General features: G+C 41.9%; 2 protein-coding genes across 5 annotated transcripts; one reads left to right on the top strand and one right to left on the bottom strand.

The window, feature by feature from the left end:
* The first annotated feature begins 3,075 nt into the window (after positions 1-3,075).
* LOC124864096 (ubinuclein-2-like) lies at positions 3,076-17,873 on the top strand. 2 transcript variants are annotated; one of them, XM_047358726.1, is made up of 17 exons: positions 3,076-3,711; positions 5,418-5,546; positions 5,995-6,096; positions 6,284-6,415; positions 6,539-6,645; positions 7,023-7,515; positions 7,933-8,003; positions 8,079-8,208; positions 8,475-8,581; positions 8,670-8,780; positions 9,737-9,880; positions 10,032-10,082; positions 10,173-10,215; positions 11,637-12,926; positions 14,247-14,454; positions 14,817-14,885; positions 16,488-17,873. In XM_047358726.1, exons 1-17 carry the CDS (start codon positions 3,391-3,393, stop codon positions 16,532-16,534), a joined length of 3,555 nt encoding a protein of 1,184 aa, XP_047214682.1. In that variant the 5' UTR covers positions 3,076-3,390; the 3' UTR covers positions 16,535-17,873. The 2 variants fall into 2 exon arrangements, with proteins under 2 accessions (XP_047214682.1, XP_047214683.1); XM_047358727.1 differs by lacking the exon at positions 14,817-14,885 and having other exon boundaries at positions 3,077-3,711.
* LOC124864099 (telomerase RNA component interacting RNase-like) lies at positions 17,739-20,000 on the bottom strand. 3 transcript variants are annotated; one of them, XM_047358732.1, is made up of 3 exons: positions 19,305-20,000; positions 18,832-18,971; positions 17,739-18,136 (listed from the first exon to the last, which is right to left on the bottom strand). In XM_047358732.1, exons 1-3 carry the CDS (start codon positions 19,525-19,527, stop codon positions 18,029-18,031), a joined length of 471 nt encoding a protein of 156 aa, XP_047214688.1. In that variant the 5' UTR covers positions 19,528-20,000; the 3' UTR covers positions 17,739-18,028. The 3 variants fall into 3 exon arrangements, with proteins under 3 accessions (XP_047214688.1, XP_047214685.1, XP_047214686.1); XM_047358729.1 differs by having other exon boundaries at positions 18,832-18,903; positions 19,216-20,000; XM_047358730.1 differs by having other exon boundaries at positions 18,832-18,903; positions 19,234-19,998.
* Positions 20,001-21,440: the final 1,440 nt, after the last annotated feature.

Consider the following 21,440-nt stretch of genomic DNA (forward strand, 5'->3'; position numbering starts at 1 on the left):
CTTGGTTGTTTTTGTCTTGTTGTTTTCTAAAACCTGCTAATGTCAAACATAACCTGAGGTTATGATGTCATTAACTACTAACCAAAACAATAATGAAATATTAATGACCAGATCACCTCCTGGCTTTGGCAGTTTGGTATTGATCATATTGTGACTTTATTCATTATTTATGCCAGTACTTTTTTAAAAATTTGTATAAACTGTTCAGTTTACAAGGCAGCAGTACACCACAGATGTCACCCCAGGGCACTTCACAAGACAGACTGATCCAGTATACAGAATGATAAATCTCATCAAACAGATTAACATTTAACTATGGGTTATATTCTGGTCCTTGTTATGCAATGGAGGCAAGTGGTTTATTCCAGCTGGTAATGTAATCTAAGGAGGTCCAGCTGTCTGCTGCAATCCCTCCTGGGCAAGATTGCGGCAGCAGTGGACTTTGCAGTAATCACTTGTGTGTAAATTGATTACAGGGTTAAAACGTGTCCTTGCCCCAGCTGGGAGATCTGAATGCAAACCACTCCTTCCAGGCACCTTGGTGCACGGCAACTAATCTGGAAACTGAAACAATGAATGTGAATATTTTACCGTGAATAACCCCACTGAGGGACCAACAAAGGACTCCATCCTGTTATTCTAGGGCAGGATCTGCAGATCCTAAAAACTTTGATAAATAATATAGAAGTGGGCAAAGGCCAGTTTTACCAGTTCTTAACATTGCATAGAACGTCCACAACAGATTGGCACTAAATCTAGAAGGCCCAATTTTTCTTTTGTATTTCTTACTTTCAGGTTGCAAATGTTGCTTTTGTTGATGCAACAGGCTGTTCTGCATGTACAGGTCCTTCTCAAAAAATTAGCATATTGTGATAAAGTTCATTATTTTCCATAATGTCATGATGAAAATTTAACATTCATATATTTTAGATTCATTGCACACTAACTGAAATATTTCAGGTCTTTTATTGTCTTAATACGGATGATTTTGGCATACAGCTCATGAAAACCCAAAATTCCTATCTCACAAAATTAGCATATCATTAAAAGGGTCTCTAAACGAGCTATGAACCTAATCATCTGAATCAACGAGTTAACTCTAAACACCTGCAAAAGATTCCTGAGGCCTTTAAAACTCCCAGCCTGGTTCATCACTCAAAACCCCAATCATGGGTAAGACTGCCGACCTGACTGCTGTCCAGAAGGCCACTATTGACACCCTCAAGCAAGAGGGTAAGACACAGAAAGAAATTTCTGAACGAATAGGCTGTTCCCAGAGTGCTGTATCAAGGCACCTCAGTGGGAAGTCTGTGGGAAGGAAAAAGTGTGGCAGAAAACGCTGCACAACGAGAAGAGGTGACCGGACCCTGAGGAAGATTTTGGAGAAGGGCCGATTCCAGACCTTGGGGGACCTACGGAAGCAGTGGACTGAGTCTGGAGTAGAAACATCCAGAGCCACCGTGCACAGGCGTGTGCAGGAAATGGTCTACAGGTGCCGCATTCCCCAGGTCAAGCCACTTTTGAACCAGAAACAGCGGCAGAAGCGCCTGACCTGGGCTACAGAGAAGCAGCACTGGACTGTTGCTCAGTGGTCCAAAGTACTTTTTTCGGATGAAAGCAAATTCTGCATGTCATTCGGAAATCAAGGTGCCAGAGTCTGGAGGAAGACTGGGGAGAAGGAAATGCCAAAATGCCAGAAGTCCAGTGTCAAGTACCCACAGTCAGTGATGGTCTGGGGTGCCGTGTCAGCTGCTGGTGTTGGTCCACTGTGTTTTATCAAGGGCAGGGTCAATGCAGCTAGCTATCAGGAGATTATGGAGCACTTCATGCTTCCATCTGCTGAAAAGCTTTATGGAGATGAAGATTTCATTTTTCAGCACGACCTGGCACCTGCTCACAGTGCCAAAACCACTGGTAAATGGTTTACTGACCATGGTATCACTGTGCTCAATTGGCCTGCCAACTCTCCTGACCTGAACCCCATAGAGAATCTGTGGGATATTGTGAAGAGAACGTTGAGAGACTCAAGACCCAACACTCTGGATGAGCTAAAGGCCGCTATCGAAGCATCCTGGGCCTCCATTAGACCTCAGCAGTGCCACAGGCTGATTGCCTCCATGCCACGCCGCATTGAAGCAGTCATTTCTGCAAAAGGACAACCTTCAAATAATACATGATTATTTGAAGGTTGTCGTTTTTTTGTATTAAAAACACTTTTCTTTTATTGGTCGGATGAAATATGCTAATTTTGTGAGATAGGAATTTTGGGTTTTCATGAGCTGTATGCCACAATCATCCGTATTAAGACAATAAAAGACCTGAAATATTTCAGTTAGTGTGCAATGAATCTAAAATATATGAATGTTAAATTTTCATCATGACATTATGGAAAATAATTAACTTTATCACAATATGCTAATTTTTTTAGAAGGACCTGTATATGTAAGGCAGGTGTATCCAAAAGGTTGATTCTGTGCGGTTTTTAGGTACAACACAAAATATTTTAGCTTTTTCTTTTAATTCCATAGTAAACTGGAACACATCTGTTCAGTGGCTTTTACTGAAAGGGAGATTTTGGTGCACCTAAATCTGCTTTTAATTAATGTATTAAACTTGGCTAAGGTGTTTTCAAAGAGAGTGAACAAATTCCTGTTCTGACTGCTTAGAATAGATGTTCTTTAATTATTATTTTTTCCAATCAAGTCCAAAAGGATTTGCAAACTGGACGCCTTTGTTTTAATTAGGCAAATGAACAAAACTCTTTGTAAATCTTTTAGCTAACATTATTAAAAACAAATAAAAATCGGATTTTTTGTGATTAAAGTATTTGTTTTATGTTTTTTTGGCCCTGTAATATTTCCAAAAATGTTCTTTCCTCATGATGCCATCTAGCTGCCATCTTCTACCTCAAAGAAAGCTCCTCCATGCGGCCCACGGAGGCCACTGAACGTCGCGCCTGTGCAGAACAATCATCTCCGCCACATTCGCGCTTATCTGTCAGGGGGGCGTGTTCCGACGTTGCCATTGGCCCATCTCGGTTCCTCTTCCTCTTTCTTTTCATACGCCCTGCCTCTGAATAATGATAATAATGATCAAGATGGCTACTTCAAAATCTTCTCTGCTGTAGCTAAACACCAGTTTCATGTAAATGCTCAAAATTGCGATTTCTTTATGTTTAAGACCCTCGTATGCGACGGGGCAGAGCCACGGATAATACTACATGGATCACAGCGGATTCAGGAGGGACTAAAGTCGCTGTGTTGCCCCGGAGCACCCATTCCGAACAAGCTAACTAGCTAGCAGCACCCGTCGAGACTCTCCGGTTCAGCTTTCCTAGCAGCTGCCGCTCCCGCGGTTCGTGTGGCCGCTCGCCGGAGCGCAGAGCGCCAAATGGCAGAGCCGAGGAAAGTGCCGTTCGTCACCATCTCTTCCTTCAGCGCTCCGCAGCCGCAGCAGACCCCAGAGCTCAACAAGAAGCGCCGCCGCGAGGACGAGGCCGCCGACATCACTTTGGGGAAAGATGGAGGTGGAGGTGTAGCGGCGGTCGGGTCGGGAGGTTCCGGAGGTCTGTTTGGCAACACCAAAGGAGGCGACGTCGACAGCGGGGAGACGAAGGCCACCTTCCGCCTCAACCTGACGCTGAGCGAGCCGAACGAGAAGGGCTCGTCCGAGTTCAACTACGGCGAGCTGGTCCAGTCAACTCCTTCTCAGGTTAGAGACCAACAAGCGTGACCGTAGACACCATTATGGTGGTAAGGATACAGTGAAGCTTCCCTCTGCGCTACCTGCTCTGCAGTTTTGTTTAGATGGTTGTTTTTGTTTTTTTTTTTTTACTTTTATTCATCTAATTATTAGGGCGGAAAACATAAATCAAGATTATTTAGGCCGATTTAAAATTTTAGGAAACACAAGAATTTTTTTTTTCTTTTACAAATTAGCATAAAAAACAAAGCAGGCTGCGATGCCCCCAATGAACTGTCTAAACAAACCTCACTGTCAGTCTTTTAAAAACAGTTTACATTAGTCCCCTTATTTCCTCAGAAGATAGATCTGTCATTTCTTTGTTGTCCGAAAGCCTCCAGGACCGATCCTGCGTGTTTTAAGGTCCTGAGGTTGCGCTCTGTGATGGCCCCGCCTGTGGCCCCTGAAGAGCCTGGTTTCGGATCAATGTCATGTTGACATGCCCAATCGGTCCATGAGGAGCTTTAGAGATGATGACTGCAGCTTGTTTTCTGGTGTTTGTTGATAACATATAGCAGCCCAGTCCAAGCCTCAATTTAACCTCTACACAAGCAAATCTTTGGATACATCACACAGTTTCTGCTACCTTTTGATAACAATAGTTTAATGACTTTTGCTTATACTGTGACTCAGTGTTCACTCCCAGATTAAAGCTACTAAGCAAGTTTCCTGTTAAATCAAGCAAACTCCCTTTAGATAAATAGATTGCCTCAAACAAACAATTTCATGACAAGTTTTATTATGTATTTTGCTGTTTCGTTGCATATACTTTATTAAGATAGGACCTTCTACCAGAGAAACCAGCATACATATGCACATGCCTCTGGTGACATCACATAAGGCATATGGCAACTAATTGGTTCTTTTGAGTACATCCATTTATATATATATATATATATATATATATTTTTTTTTTTTGCTTTATTTTGAGGTTTTCAATCAAATTCCTCCTTTTAAGAGTGTTTACTTGTGGTTTGTAAAACTGCAGGAAAACATTTCAGTGTTATTTAAGAACACTGCATGCATTCAGGAGAATTTGGAAGTTATTTGAGGAGGATCCAGGCAGTCTGGGATGAAACTAGAATGCTTTAGAATTTATTTCAAAATAAATCAAAATTCATTTGTCTGTAATAGTGTTTTTTTAATGCCAGAGGATCAGCTCCATTCTTGTGCCTCTTGTGATGTCATCAACCCATATGCCCTTTAGGCAGAATTGGTAGTTTTTTTTTTTTTCCTTCAGTTCCCTTTTTTTAAAAACGTTGTATTTTTGTCAGATCATGCTGTGGAAATCCATAGTTCATCACTTCATTAGCTGTGTTCTACTGTCACTGTAGATTTGTTAGACGAAATTAATAAATAAACCTGTAGAGATCATATTTAAATGTGTAGTGGTCTAATAAGAACTCCATAACGTCCCGTATATCTTCATCAAGTGCAATCAAACATGTTACAAGTATAAAAACCTAAACTTAGAAGCCGAAATAAAACTTGTGTGTGTGAAGTCCTGTGACACATTGAGGTTTCTGATCAGGACCTTTTGGGTCATGCAATCCAAACACTAGCTTTAATATTGAGCACCCCTGTAGCGCCCAATGAGTTCTGCATGTTTTTCAGATGATGATGATGTTTAAAAACAAAAATAAAAGAGGTAATCAGTTTCTCTTTTTGTTTCTCAGGTAAAGCCTGCAGGTTCCACGGTACCTAAAGGCCTCACTCCTCCCCTGGACCCCAGCGACCCGCTTGCTGATGACGAGAAGGAGAGGAAGGAGGTAGAGGAGCTCGCCAGGAAATTTGAGAGCAAATATGTAAGCAGATTTTCCCTGAGATGCGTCTTTGTTTTCTGTCTAGCAGTAAATACGTGTGACACTTGAGTGAGATCCATTGGTTTTTGCCTTGTTAAAACAAGTTCTCACAAGTTGACATTTAACAAATGCAGATATTCAAAGAGTGCGTGAACTGGGTTGGAACCGGACTCAGATGGATTTGTGTTTGTTTGCTATTGACATGTCCTGAGGTGATTAGAAAGATATAAACATTGAATTTCCTTTCCCAATCCTTCTGGGCGGGTGGGGTTTTATATTTGTGTATAATTAAACACCACTGCACCTGATAGTGCTATAGAATAACTGACAATACCCTTTTACTGGAGAATGTATCAGAAAACGTGACTTCATGCTAAAATAGGTTGTTTTTTGTGAGATTTGTAGCAATTTGTTTTCTGGGTTTTTCTGATCCATCTGCTTGTGTTTGCAGGGAGGTGGCACAAAAAAGAAAAAAAAGGACAGGATGCAGGATCTCATCGACATCGGTTATGGTTACGATGAAACTGACCCCTTTATAGACAATTCAGAGGCCGTGAGTGGTGTAGTCTGTTATGCATGTTACACAATATGAAAACGTTGTAAAAAGCAATGCCAGTCTTCTTTAGTGTGTGGGATTTACAATAAAACTAACTGGGAACCTTCTTTCCTGTTCTGCTGTAGCTTAATATTGCGTGTCATGGCAGGTTTGCTTTAATTTAAAATTTCTCTGTTGACTTCAGTATGATGAGCTGGTCCCAGCTTCTCTCACCACAAAACACGGAGGCTTCTACATCAACACGGGGACTCTACAGTTCAGGGCAGCATCGGACTCTGAAGGGGAGAACACAAACACAGAGGATCATCGCTTCAAGGTTGGTTTCTTTTCTCCAGAGCATTTACAAGCATCAATTAAAACTGTTGCTATACTGCAAATGGACACCTAATGCAGCAGCAAATGGTAAACCCAATGCTTCTTCTTTTGAACATTGTTATAGAAGGTGAAAGATGGCGAAGAGCGAGTGATTAAAAAGCGCCGGAAAAAGCAAGATGGTGGAATTCTGGAGGACAAGAAACCCAGAAAAAATAAAGTACCAAAGCCTGGGTGAGGTTCTAAAACATGTTGAAAGTATTTAGTTATGAGTCTTAAACTCCGCAAATCTGGCCTTTCTGGAACAGATGAGACCCAAATTGAACTTTTAGCCCAAGCATGAAGGGTTATTTGTGGCACATCCCCACGTTGATACATGGTAGAGGCAGAATCATGCTGTGGGGATACTTTTCTTCAGCGGGGGCAGGGAAGCTTGTCAGAGTTGATAGAAAGGATGGATGGAGCCGTCTGTTTTGGAAAGAAGACTGGACAAAGCTGGTAGACATACCTGGTTCTACAAAGTCAAGATTTGGGGGATTGAATACAAACACACCACACTTTTCAGTTTTTTATTTGTATTTGGCTCACTTCCCTGTTGTTTGTGTCTGCAGCGTTTCGGCTCTGAGCATTCACCGGCCCGAGAAGAAGAAGAGGAAGAAGCTGATGAAGGACTCCCTGCACCTGGCCAATATGCTACGCCGCTTCACCAGGGAGAAGGAGGAGATGCGCAAAAAGAACCTGCTTGCCGCTCCCGGTCTGCCACGAGCCAACACCAAAGTGCCCGGCGCCAACAGCACAGTCATCAGCGCCCATCCGAAGATCGCCGGAAGCAACGACTGCAACATAACGGACCTGACCGACGAACAGGCTGTCATGTCGCTGCTGGGCTCCGCCAATAATGACCAACTGCAGGACATGATGGGTGACCTGGACTTCGGGATGCTGGATTCGCCTCAGCCCAGCAGTCCTTCACAGGGGGAGAACGGGTCCTTCGGGTCAGGGCAGAAAGCAGGTCGATTGTTGCAGGGCAATGTGATGACCCCTCCTCCTCTGCCCTGTGGACTGCCAGGCCCTCTTGCAAAGCGCATTGAAGACTTAAGAGCGGTATGGACCTTTCTTCATCACTGCAGTGTCTGGGTTGTACAGAAAATCGCTCCGTAACATTTTGGGCAAAGTGTTTTTGTTTTGCTTGTCAGCTTAATCATTTTAGCCCCTAAACACACCTGATAATGTTGAATTTTGAGAAGAAATTCTATTTCATAACATCTCACTGAATAAATTAACCATAAACTCACATTAAAGACTGGATTTTCTACACTCGTCAGTGTGAGATTATGCTACTGCAGTAAAAGATGTATTTATTTAAAGGCTTTTTACACATCTTGTGCTTCCATTAAGGAACAAGAATTCACAACAGTCTCAGCCCCTGGATGGTTGGAGATGCAAGACATTGTCTTCTCTCTTTATGGTGACACATTCTTGAAATAGAGGTTTCTTAACTCTTGACAATTTCTCCATCAGGCGTCCCGTCAGTTTGATGAAGAAGGCAGGAAGAAGTTCTTCACGCTGGACATGAACAACATCCTTCTGGAGTTAGTATGATTTAGTCCTTCAGTGTTTGCAGTGAAAAGATGAAACGCTAAACCCTATCTGTGTCTGTTCGTCAGCATTGAGTTGCAGGTTCAGGAGCAGCCTGCAGAGGTGCGGTCAGCTGTCTACTCTCACCTGGAGGCCTTCGTGCCCTGCAATAAGGAAGCTCTGCTCAAACGCCTTAAAAAGCTCAGCCTCAATGTGCAGGTGTGTTCCTGTTTCATATGAATGCAACACTTTCTGCATCTTTAATTTACATTTTTACTCTGTGTTAAAATCTGCACAAATACAACTAGTTTTATTGGTTATTTTAGTTAAAGTGGTAACAGATTACTGCGTGTGGAGGCCATTTAGGGAGCTCTCATATTTGAGTATGTGTCTGTAGCTGCTTGCCGTGTGCTATATTTAGCGTAAGTCTGCTGGCCTGGATATGTCCCATGTGACTTCTCACATTGCTTATCTCTGTCGCCCAGGACGACCGACTACGAACGCCCCTTTTGAAGCTGAAACTGGCCGTGTGCAGTGTGATGCCGGAGCAGATCGCTCGTTACAACATGGACTGCATTGCCAAAGTGGCAAAGTAAGGAAGCTTTCCCATCTATCTCTTTTATTAATTCAGAAACCACTTAGATTGTTAGTTTTAGCGCTGCTTGTTGCTGTTCTCATAGGCAGCAGTCTGAGGAAGGAGACAAAAATGGGTCAGAAGACGATGATGAGGAGAAACCCGGGAAGAGGGTGATGGGGCCCCGAAAAAAGTTCATCTGGGATGACAAACTCAGGTCAGTTTGACTTAGGGCGCACACATATTTACAGTCCTAAAACCTTTTAGTATTTTGTCACATTACAAACTCAAACTTAGTTTTTTTTTTTTGTATTTTATGTGTTAGACCAACTCCAAGTGATTCATTATCTTAAAGTGGAAAAGAAGATATTTTTAACAAATAAAAATGTAGAAAGGTGTGTCAGGCATTTGAAATCCTCACCCCTCGCTCTGATACCCCTAAATAAAATCTAGTGATCTCAGTATATTTCCAGCCGTTTGTTAGAGATGATCTCACAGAGCTCTGTTCAAACTACGATCTGAAAATGGAAAGATTATGCCCCATTTTCTTTACCTTTTATTTAACCAAGAAAAAAACTTCAACAGATTAAAAAAACACCTTTTAAAACTATGTGTCCAAGTAACTGAGAAATGGCCATCCACGTGGCTCGTCAGGACAGAAAAGATAACTTATCAGAGAAGCAGGACAAAATCCTTGGTAACTCTGGGTGTGCTGCAGAGAACTAGAAGAATTGGACAACAATTAGTTGTGCACTTCCCTAACTAGCCTCTATGGAAGAGTGGCAAGAAGAAAGCCGTAGTATAAACCAAGTCCTAGTTAAAGGGACACAGAAAACATGTGGAAGAAGGTATTCTGGTCAGATGAGACTTTTTGGCCAACACCTCGAAGGTAAACCAACCTCACGTCAACTTAAACAAACAATCTTCACTCTGTAGCACGGTAGTGGCAGGATGATGCTGTGACGATGCTTTTCTTTCAGTCAAACCAGGGAAGTTGGTCAAAGTTGATTGAAGATAGACGTTGCTAAATCACAATGCAGTCCTGTAATGCTCTTGCAAAGTATTGCACCCCACACACGAGGCCGGAAAATATACAGAAATGCATTTTTTTCTCTAATGCTTCTTAAGCTCCTTGTTGTGTTTAGAGAATTCTTTGTGTTCTTGTATTTGTAGGTCTTTGCTGTGTAACTTGGTGCAGGTGAAGCTGGGCTTCTATGAGCTGGAGTGCAAGAACACGCTGTCTCTGGAAGACTACCTCAAAGCCTTCATGGAGACGGAGGTCAAACCTCTCTGGCCAAAGGGCTGGATGCAAGCCAGGTGTGTGGGGTGTGCTGGGCTAGCAGAGAATAAGTACTCTCAGGGTCACCTGTCGCGTAACACAGGACAAACTTCCTGTATGAGCTGCAGATTTCTTTACGCAAAATAATCCATTAATTCATTGTCCTGCTGTTTTAATTTCTATTTGTAGGATGCTGTTCAAAGAAAGCATCATGGCTCACGGTCATCTAACTGGCTTTACGTGAGAGATGCTCTTTGTTTAATCATATTTTTATGCACTCCCAACTTTGTTTTGCTTACTCTGACACACACTTTATCGGTTTGCCTTTAGAGCAAAGAAAAAGATGGTTCCAACTCCGAAAGCCAAGCCCAAGGTAAGTCATAAGCAGTTTTCATATCAAATTTTTACTTGTTTTTACCTGGCCTTGCAAAAGTATTCCTTCCCTTGAACTTTTCCACTTTTGTCACAAACTTAAATGCATTTTATTTTGTTTGCAACCTTTTCAAATCAGAGCCAGTTTTGCCCTCATTGCTACGAAATATTTACAGTCCTCTGCATATTTATGGAAAACAAAGAAAAATACCTTGCCCACAGCACATAGTTGGCTTCAAATGACACAAAAGGGCTGGGAAATAATAGCAAAGTGTCATTCTGTTATAAACATTAGCGTTAAAAACATTGCACATTTCTAAATAGTTTGTTCAAGATAATTAAGAGTCACGTGTTGTTCTGATGCAAAAACATTCCTTTTTCTTAGAAGTTTGTAACATAAAAAAAAAAAAAGTGACTTAAAGGATCTGTATTTAAGTCCCGTCCAGATTATTTGACGTGATTTAAATTTGTCCAGATGCCACAAAAGAGTGAAATAGCCTTTTACCACACTGCTGAATTGGAGGCAAGGTGTTGTGTTGTTTCATTTGTTTGGGGTGCGTGGGGGTGGGGGGCACAGGTGATAGAACCCAAATCGGTGAATTTTTGGACTAGAATATCAATAATCCGATAAAGACTGACAGGAAAAAAAATCTCGAAAATGTAGTGTGGAAAAGTGAAAAACCCTGCCTCTGTGACAGACCAAAACCAAGTAGTGCATAATTGTTAAGTGAAAGTTATGAGAAGTGCAGCTTGCATAGAAGTCGAGGTGGGAGCGTCATGGGGGAGGCTGTTCTCTAGCAGGGACAGGGAAATTGTTTATAGTTGATGGAAAGGTGCATAAAGGTAAAAACGGGGGAACAAAGTTGAGACTAGGGTGAAGGTTCAACTTCCCGCAGGAAACAACCCTAAACATACAGCTACAATGGAGTGGTTTAGATCACAGCATATTCATGTTAAAGTCCAGACCTAAATCCATTATAAAATCTGTGGTTTGACTTGAAAATTGTGTGTCCACTCTTAAGGCACCCCCATGCAAACTATCTGAACTTGAGAAGTTTTGCAAAGAAAATTGGACTAGAATTACATTCTCTATGAAAATGTTAGAGACAAACTGTACATCAAATGGCTTTCAGCTGCAATTACAGCAAAAAGAGGTTTTTACAAATTGACTCATGAGGGAGAAATTGCATGTCACTCTCTTCAGCTTTTTATTTGTTAACAGAAAATGTCTAAAATCCCAACAACATACACTGAAGTTTGTTTTTGTAAGGTTACAAAATGTGAAAAAGTTTAACTGGTAAAAATACTTTTGAAAGGTACATTTCTGACTTTATTAAGAACAAATTAATTTTTATTTTAGCCTTTTAATATCAACACAAATAAGCAAATGAGTTTTGAAAAAAGCCAAATTTGTTCTTTCAGGAAGTAACGTGGGGTCAGTGCCCCACACCTACAGCGGTTGTCACACCGTCCCTCGCTGCCCAGGTTGCCAAGCGACCTCCTCAGTCACCGCCAGGAACCATATGCCTGGATTCCCTCGACGAATCTCCTTCCCTGGATTCCATCTCTCAGGCACTGGCTATCCTTGGCAATGCAGCCAAAGGTTTGGCTCAAGGGGACACTCCGCCATCCCCGGAAAGACCCAAGACCTCCATGAACCCCCACAGCCTCCATTCCTCGCCACTTCTCCAGCAACAGAAAAAGAACTCTGTCAGTACTCCCAGCTCCAGCACACCTCACTACATCTCTACCTCTTCATCGCCCTCCACCTCCCTGTCCCGGCCCACCGCCAACACGTCCTCTCCCCTGACCTCAGTGAGGGTGGAGGGGACAGGGGTTGTTAAGGGCACGCAACAGCCAAACAGGCACACTGTTTTGAATAGTCAGAGACCTTCAAGTGTGGGTGTAACAAAAGCAAACATGCCCGTCTCAGTTTCTCCACCTAAACCACGTCCTCCACCAACTGCATCTCCACTAGTGGCCCCTGGACCAAAAGCGGGGGTCTCCATTTCTCCGTCTGGCCTCCTTAAAGGCAGCAATAATAAAGCCATTAGTGGAGACACGATCATTATCACTTCAACTCAGTCTCGGCCACATACCCTCACGTCCCCCTCAATCATAGTCAACAAAACCTTTCAGACATCCCGCCTGCCCCAGACCCCCCAGAACAAACCGCCCACATCCCTCCCACAAACCCCATCTGGAGTTCAACCTCAGCCGCAGTCAAACTTCATCACCCCTATGCACGCTACTCTCACCAAGTCCGCCCACAGCAGCATCCCACCCATCGTCAAGCTCACTCCCCGGACCCCCAACCCCATCATTTCCCCCACCACCACCTCCAGCATCTCTGCCTCAGCCTCCATTTCTCAAAGTCCTCGCTCTCAGGCAGCACCCTCGATACACCAGTACACTCCCAAAACCCCCGCGGGCTTCCGGCCGCCCTTCTCAGGAGCTTCAGGAGGAGTCGCCAAGTCGGGTCAAAGCAGCTACACTCCTTCGAGCAGCCAAAAGACCCCCAGCGTTATCAGCGCCACCAACACCAGCCTTATAAACACCTCATCTATGAGCAAACATTCAGGAAGCAGTGCCTCCCCTGCAGCAGCCTCAGTGACCCCAGGCCAGCGTCAGCGGACTGTGGGTGGGACACCTCAGGGGGCTAAACCAGTCGTGTCTGTTCCATTGTCGTCGGTCTCGTCTCAGCTACCACAGGTGTGTGTTTGGATTATATACGTGTTAGAAACTTATCTAATAATACAATACTTCTGGTCAGAAGTCTACAGCCACTGATCCATACAATATTTATTTTGGGGCTTTCACAGTTGTCATCGTAAAGTCCTGGTATATTTCCTGCTAAATATTTCAGCACTTTTCTTTGGAAACGTGTATTGTTTCTTGCTGTGGACTTTGCTTTTAAGCATAGTCTGCAAATTTTAACAGGTTAGGGGTCTGGGCCCTGCAAGAAATTTCACATTGGTCTGCTTTACCCATTTATCCATTTTAGTTTGTGTTTTGGATCATTTTCCTGTTGGAACACCGAGCTGTGTGCAAATTTTAACTTTATACAAACTGTCTCTGTTAGAAGAACGGAAAGCTGTCAGAACAATGAGGAACAGCTCAGGACCCATCAGGACACAAACCAATAATAAAAGGACGACTGTGGCTCAGGTGGTTGGGGTTTGTCCTTTAACCGGTGGGCTGTTGGTTGAAAAACCATTCGTCTCAGCTGTCATGTTCTTGGGCAAGATGCTTCTAGCGCCTTGCCTGCTGATGGTGGTCAGAGGGCCCGGTGGCACCGATTATATGGCAGCATCACTTCTGTCAGTCTGCCCCAGGGCAGCTGTGGCTACAATGTAGCCTACCACCGTCAGTGTGTGAATGGGTGGATGACTGATTTTAGTGTAAAGTGCTATACAAGTGCAGGACATTTACCATTTAAACTGGAGGTGGCTGGAACACCAGTGTTTGTGTCCACTGTGAACCCCGTCTAAGGTCATCATAGAGCAAGAAGATGCCAACCAAGAAAGACGCCTCTGCTCCATAATATAGGGATGTTTTGGTACAAGCGGTGATGGTCCATTTCACAAAGTGGGTAGTAAAGTTAACATGGAGGGCTACCTCCAAATTTTTCAACGTCATCTCAGAACAGCATGGTTGAAATTTGGAGACAGCTGGGCGTTCCAAGAGGACAGTGATCCCAAACACAAATCAAGCTGGTTTTTAAATGGACAAAGCAGGCTAATATTAAGCTTCTGGAAAGGCTGTGACCCCTCCCCATGACTTAAAAGTTAAGTCTGTGTTTTGTGTGTATGAGGAAACAATCAGTGTAAGTTCAAACTTGTGCACCCAATTCTTGTTTGAAACATTTTCTTTGATTTTTAAAAACAAATCCTTTAAGAGCCCAAGTTAACATGTCTTTCATACCAATAATGAGTGAACGTAAGGTTCTGACCCAAACCATACTTCTCTCCCTATCCAAACATATCAAGTAGCTCCAGCCTTTAAGAGCTTCACGGCTGTTTCTCTGCCCAGGTCTCCACGACAGGAAGTACCGGTCTGCTCGGCTCGGCCTCGTCCCTTCCCCTGGGGTTCGGCATGCTGGGGGGCCTGGTGCCCGTGTCCCTGCCGTTCCAGTTCTCTCCGATGCTAAACCTATCTCAACTGGGCACGGGGGGCTCCAATGTGGCGACCAGCAGCTCAGCAGCCAGTAGCAGCGCAGCATTCTCTACCTTGACCCAGAGTGAGTGAGAACTCTCTGATTGATTGAGTGAAATCCTCTGAATAACAGGCAGAGTTTTTCTGTTTGTGGGGCAAGCAGGTATATATGTAGCTCTGCTGCTGTCCAAGTCTTTTGTAGGCCCCGTTTAATGTTGTATGTTGGCATCATTTGTTTAATCACCATGTTTGTCTGAATGTAATTAATGTTTGACTGTTTCATTTTGTTCACCTCCCTCATCTTATCTTTCCTCTACTGCTTCTTCCCTACCTGGCTCCCTAATGTCTTGTGTTGCATCCCTTTTTTTCCTCCCTTATCTCTTCCACTTTTCCTGTTTCGTTGACATTTGTTCCTCCCCTCCTCGTCGCCCTGTCCTGTCTCCTCAGATCTGTATAAGAGTCTCCAGTCAGGGTCTCAGGTTGCTCTGCCTCCTCACTTGCAGCTCGCTTTCTCAGGTAAAATCTGACCCTCCAAGCCTGCTCCATCTCCTCTCCTCAGCCTTTTCTGTGTAATTGTCTAGTGTTCTTCGTTTTGGGCTGCCTGGTTCTGTTCTCATGTGTTGGTGGCAGCATGTTTAGTGGAATTATTTTTGCTGTTGTCCTTTCACCTACCACATTTAAGGCATACCTGACAAAGATGTGAAAAAACTGCATCTAACAATGAAAAAAAATTAGGAAACTCCAACCTTTAATTTGAGCACATTTGTTTTGTATGGACAAAAAGAATTGGTTCAAACAAAATCACTGGTTGCATAATTAAACGTGCCCTTACAATTTTTTTTTAAAATAAAAGTGAAGAATAAAAAAGATGCCCAGCATTGAACAAGCCAGGTGGGTTTGGCATGAACAAATAATTAAGTATATAAGCAGCCGTGCCCACTGTAAGGTAGAGTGGAGGTTCTGTGATGCTCTGGGCCAGTCTCGGGAACCTTGATGGGGTGAAATGCCATGATGAATTATTTGGATTACCAAGACATTTAAGAATAAATGTCTGGCAGATTCTACCCAGGGTTCCAAAGCTGATTATTTCCCAGGTCTGGATTAGCATGGGAAAAAAAATTATTTCTAGATTTTATTCCATATCCAACTGTCTAAAGGTTGCATCTTTCCTTGCCTTCGTTTCTCACACTCGATCTTGTCTCTGTCCTTTATAGACTCCTCTGCCTTTTCTTCTGTCCTTGTCCTGTCTTTTATTAGAATTTTCCTTCCATCCTATCATTTGTTCCTCACTGTCTTTGTCTTTTTCTTGATTCCCTGTGTCCTTCCTTCTTTCCCATGCCCTTTTAATTTCCTTTTTGTCTTCCCTTCCTTCAATTCACTCCTCCTGTCCCTCCATTCTCTGGTTATATCATCTTTCTTTCCTTCCTTCCTGTCTATCCTTTTGTTGTGTGCTTTTTCCTATATAGCCAGACAGAAATTCATGGGGGATTTTTGTCTTTATGCTTTAAATGGGTGAAATTGTGTGATGAGTCAAGAAGTCTTGAATTCCTGCACAAATAACTAGCAGGAACCCTGTCACTATTGGCTCTTTCAACAGAATTATGACCCTAGACCTGAATGCTATAGAAAACACCCGGACTCTGGATAATCTAGAGAATGAAGTTGCCGTATGTTTGGTAGAAGCAAGCAGATTTTTACTTAAAAGTCTCTTTGTATTTCAGAGTTCATTATGCCATGTACTTTAACAAGGTACTCATGGTATTTGAAAGAGAAACTGGCCCACAGCATCATAAACCCTCCCCTATACTTTACAGTGATCATAAGGTGTTTTTCCAAAAACATGTTTTAAAAGCTTCAGTTGCATTTAAAAATCATTTATGGGTACCAATAAGAGCACTAATGGTAAATAAAAAAAACTTTTCAAATAAAATGTTAGGTTTTGCATACATTTTCTAAATGAGATTATGATACTGCGAGAACATTAATTTACTTGAAAGTGTTTGACACCTCTTTACCAGGAGTGCTAATAGCTTTCTCTGTGTCTGACTGTATGCGTCTCATCCTTTTTTTTTTTTTTACTGGAGGTTCAAGTTTTGTACTTTTCTTCTTCTTCTTCAGACGTCAGTCAGAACCAAGGAGGCGACACTAAGAGGAAGACTCTATGATCCAACTGGATTTGATCATTCATGAAAAACGAGAAACCTGGAACAGATCATGCTTAACAAGGGTGTGGAATCGAGTGGGCTTCACCTCATGAAATCAGCTAACACCACAGTTGAATTACTTTTTAAAGACTACTTTATAACTCCTTTTTAGAGCTGGCAAATAGTTTGTCAATGTTTACAAAATAGACCTATATCACTGTGGACAGGGAGGTAATGAATGAAGTCCGAGGTGAGTGTTGATGTGTGTACATGAAGGTCTGGACCCGTTTCCTGAATGGACTGTGTGCCTTCTGTATGTCCCACTCTGACGCACGGTCAGTTTGTCTACCTGGTGCTGTTTTTTTTTTTTTTTTTAATCATAATGTAATTATCACTGAAACCTGTAAGAAATGTAAACTGCAAATTGAATTTGAATTTTTTTTTAAGAGATGTACATGTTTTCAAATGTACTTGAATACTTCGATACTTTTGTTTCTGTATAGAACGTACGCCCACTTTAATTAAAATCTTTGATCCTTACATGATGGCATCATGGAATATTTTATGCAGGTCTGAAAAGCTGGCTGAGCACACCCAATGTTGTTCATTATGAGCCGTCACGGTGCATTTAGGTACACCTAAGTATAAAAATGTATATTTAAATGCTCTAGACAGTTCTTTAAAATAGTAAAAGTTTTTTTCTAAACAAATGTATATTCTTGTTTATTCTTACTTCATGTAAAAATATGAAAGTTCCTAGTCTTGAGTATGGAAGCTTGAGGTTATCTCAAGGTACTTATCACAACAAAACAAGCTCTGACTCATTAGCTCTGCCTATTATTATAAAACTAGCATCTACAAAATGTAGTGACTAGACCGTCCAACGCATACCTGTTCCATTTTACAGTTTAGCTTTTAGCACTAAGACCAATACTCCCAACTAAATATATATACACACACAACTAAATTAAAGCACATTAAATGTTCAATTCCATTTACAAAAACATATATAAAAAATTAGATATTGGCAAAATTAAATACTGAAAGATGTAATTTTATAACAGAAGATATTGTTTACCTGGGAAGCAGATAAAATGAGCTTCACATTGTTCCCCTCTAACTTACAACTAGACATGTTTCTACAGAGATTCATAAGCATAAAAACTGGTTAAAATGTGGACATTTTACAGCCAATTTATCTACAAATACCCAAAGAAGGACGTGAAACAATTGAAATTTGATTTAATTGAAACCATGGGTAGGCCATCTAATGTGTTTAAGTCATACATGGATTAACACAAATATGACGATGTTTGAAGGCATGTAAATGATACTAAGATTCATCGACACCAGAACCAAATAAGACAAAAATAATAAAGAAAAAAGTGTGTCAGCCTAAGCAGTTTGTGAAAGACAGTGAAGGTGACTTCAACTGGCAGTAAGAGGAGGTCATTAAAGGTTCTCTTCCCTGGAGCTTCTCCTTGGTGGGTTTCTCCCCAAAGCACCGTCCTTCGCCTACTTGACCAGAGGTCTGGTTTTATCGTCGTCGCTGCACTGGTGGGCTTTGTACTTTTTCACTTCGGCCATGTACTTTGACCAAGCATCGCTCTTGCCTGCCTCGGCCTATAGGGAGAAGGCTTGAGGGTTATTGACCGTATGATGAAAACAAGAGCAATTAAAGATATGATAAACTAGCAACGCACCGATCAGGCTCATCCTTTTCCTATCAGGTCTGACCTGCCTATTCCTATTTTGACCAAGTTACAGGTAGTAAAAGATTTTCAGCATTAAATTAATTGCAAGATTGTCCTAATTCATAAATCAAATCTGTGTTTCATTTTTAATAAATTCAAAAACACATTAAAGAACCTGCTGTTAGCTGATAAGATTCACAGATGGAAAACTGTGATGGTTTCTCAGTTGTGATGCAGACTCCATTAGGGGAAAGTGGCAGATCCTGATCTCTGACCTACTGTCAAAATGCACCAATCAGCGCGAGTTCGGATAGATTTTCTTGATTGGCGGATCACATGCTGAAAAAATACTATCAACCCCCTTAAATGAAATGAAAACTACAAACTACCACAAAGTATCAAGACTTATCTTGATTAATCGAGATAAATTGGGATAATCCTGTAATTCCTTTATTTTCCTTTCGAATTTAAAACTACCATCTAAAAAGGTGCAGCATTTTTATTTCTCCATGTGCTGTAGTCCTTAGCTTATACCTCAGACAAAACAGGTATGGTCCAGGAATCTCCTGATCGGTGCATTTCTAGCCATGTGACTGTTGGATCCCTAGTTTTAACCCCACTTACCTCTGCGTCCTGTTTCTGCTTCTTCGCAACCACTCCCGTCTTAAGGAACACACCGCCCCGGCGCTTCCCCACCTGGGTTAGGGGATAGAAGACTGAAACCGTTACAGGGGTCCTTGCAGGTGGATTGCCAATGAAGGAAACTACACCAGAGCAGAGGGACTACATTTAGCCTCCTGCTGCACCACCAGTGAGAGCATCCCTAGCCTTTACTGTATCATTTTGTCAGTGAATGGTGTCTAATTATAAACAATGATTTTTTATTTATTTAAATCACTGGAATGTGTGGCAATTATAAATCACATATGGATAAAAATTTCACCATGTATTAAATTAAATCCCAGTTTTTCAGCTTGGGTGAGTTGAGCTACTGCTATCTCATCTTACAACTGCTAGACCCCTTACAAAGCTGGTCACAGGAGGGGCCTTCTTTTCCACTGAGGTGTGTCCTTGCTCGGGGGCTATCGCCTTTCCACCTGTTAGCTGCGCCTCCTTTTTGCTCTTCTCTTCCTCCATCTTCTTCTTAAAAATTTCCATGAAGCTGCCGTCGTTGGCGAACACATTGGCTACCGCAGGCGCCGCTGCTGCGGGGCTGCTGGAGGGGGACGCCGGATTGGAGTCCTCGCTGCTGCTTCCGCCGCCAGTCTTGTGTTTGCCGGGGGCTCGTTTAGGATCCATATCTCTTGGTGTAACTTTCATAAACAGACACACAGTCCGACGAGTCAAAGCGAGCGACTCTTACTACTCGGAATGGCTTTGTTTTTCTTTAGCTAGCTTAAAAAAGCTAGCCAACTACCACTTGGAAGCAGGAAAGACGGACATAAGAATATACTGTTTCAGCTACAAAAAATAAGTAAATTAAGGTCCAAGTGAAATAAAAAAACGTAAATTTTCCGGTGTACAAATGTTACAGTTGGAAAGAAACAAAAGCAAACGCAAGCTAGCCTGCTAACGTGGCTAACGTGTTTTTTTAAGGCCTCCCGGTGAGAAACGAACTTCCTTCCACCTTAAACTCCTGTATCGGAGGTTTCAGCACATTAAAATCTAGTTTTCGATGCGAAATAAGCTTCAAATACAAGCTACATAAAAGATTTATCAACGCTAACTTTTACCACCCATCACTGTCGATCGGCCATGTTTTTTATTTTCTTTCTAATCGCGCTGGGGCTCTAGCGCCTCCTACTGCGCCGGTGTTGCACCAAATTATGTGATCATTCCACATGGCGACTCCAGGGGGCGCTGTCGAGACGCTGTGCTGAAACACAGACGGTCACGTATTCTAGTACCTATTGCAAAATGTGACCGTACACTTAAAGCAAAGCATTTTATTTAGAATGTTTTCGTGTGCCTTTCTTTATTCTCTCATATATAAAAGGAACTGTATTTACCACTGTCTTGAGAAGTGGTAATAGAAGTAAAAACAGGGGGTCAGTGACCATAGTGGGACAGAATGTGGTGTTAAAACGTAGACATGGAGAAATAAAAATCTGCGATGAATTATTATCACTAACAATTAACACATCTGGTTAATGGAGTATGGATTTTCTCTGCGTGATTTAATCAAATACAAAATAAAAAAAATGAATGCTGCAATGACAGATGAAGCTGAAACAAACGCTGACAATATCAGCTTTAGACCTTTACCTGGTAAAAATCTGTGAATCTTCCTGTTTGAATATGATTTGAAAATCCTCCTAGCTACATGTGTTGACCAGACCTGGTTTTTATAACAACTTGGCTTGAAATGTTGCTGATGATCTTTGATGATGAATTCTTGGTCATTAAGATTTCCCCTGGTCCTCTTCAGAAGCAGCATCCCTGTGTTTTATTGATGTGACATTTATCTGGAATCATGATTTATTTTGGATGGCTGCTGCAAACATCTTCATATAAGAAATTTGATTAAATATATATTAAGACAATAAAAAAAAAAATTGCCCTATGCCCTTTGTGAAATCACCAGAGGCATGTGTGCATATAACCTTGTTTTTCAGAGGGTCCTTTTATTTTAATTAAATGTTTTAGAACAAAATAGCAAAACAAAAATGACCCTTTTCCATTTTACAGCTGGCAAACTATATCTCAAGTGAGTTTGGTTGGTTTTACAGAAAAGGCTGGCAAGTAGCTCAAGTTTAGACCATAAAAAAATTTGAAACTACATAATTCAGGGCAACAAATGTTTATACTTGCTATCAATAAATATATCTCTAAATCCTAACCTCTTGTGTTACCATGATCAGATCATGAATCATTACATGTGATTTCATTAAGACTCCAGCTGAGAAACATACAGCTACAATTTATGGACCTAACCGTCCAAACATGCTGACTCACTCTTTAAATTCAGGATTCATCAGTAAAAAAAGCCAACTTGTTTTTTTTTTTATTTACCAGCATGGTCTTTGGCGACTCCAGGCTTACAGACGTACACCAGCTCTGTGTGACCTGTGCTTGTGGAAACTGGTGTGATCGATAAACAATGCCCTCCCATAGTTCACTCTTTTGACACTTGCACAAAGGAGGTGAGAAGTTTGACTAACTGTCTTGGCCTTTAGATTGTGGCTTAATTATTACAACACTCCCAGAAAAGAGCCCAAGCTGAAACAATGTCA

The sequence above is a fragment of the Girardinichthys multiradiatus genome, chromosome Y (assembly GCF_021462225.1).
Source record: "Girardinichthys multiradiatus isolate DD_20200921_A chromosome Y, DD_fGirMul_XY1, whole genome shotgun sequence".
NCBI classification, from domain to species: domain Eukaryota; kingdom Metazoa; phylum Chordata; class Actinopteri; order Cyprinodontiformes; family Goodeidae; genus Girardinichthys; species Girardinichthys multiradiatus.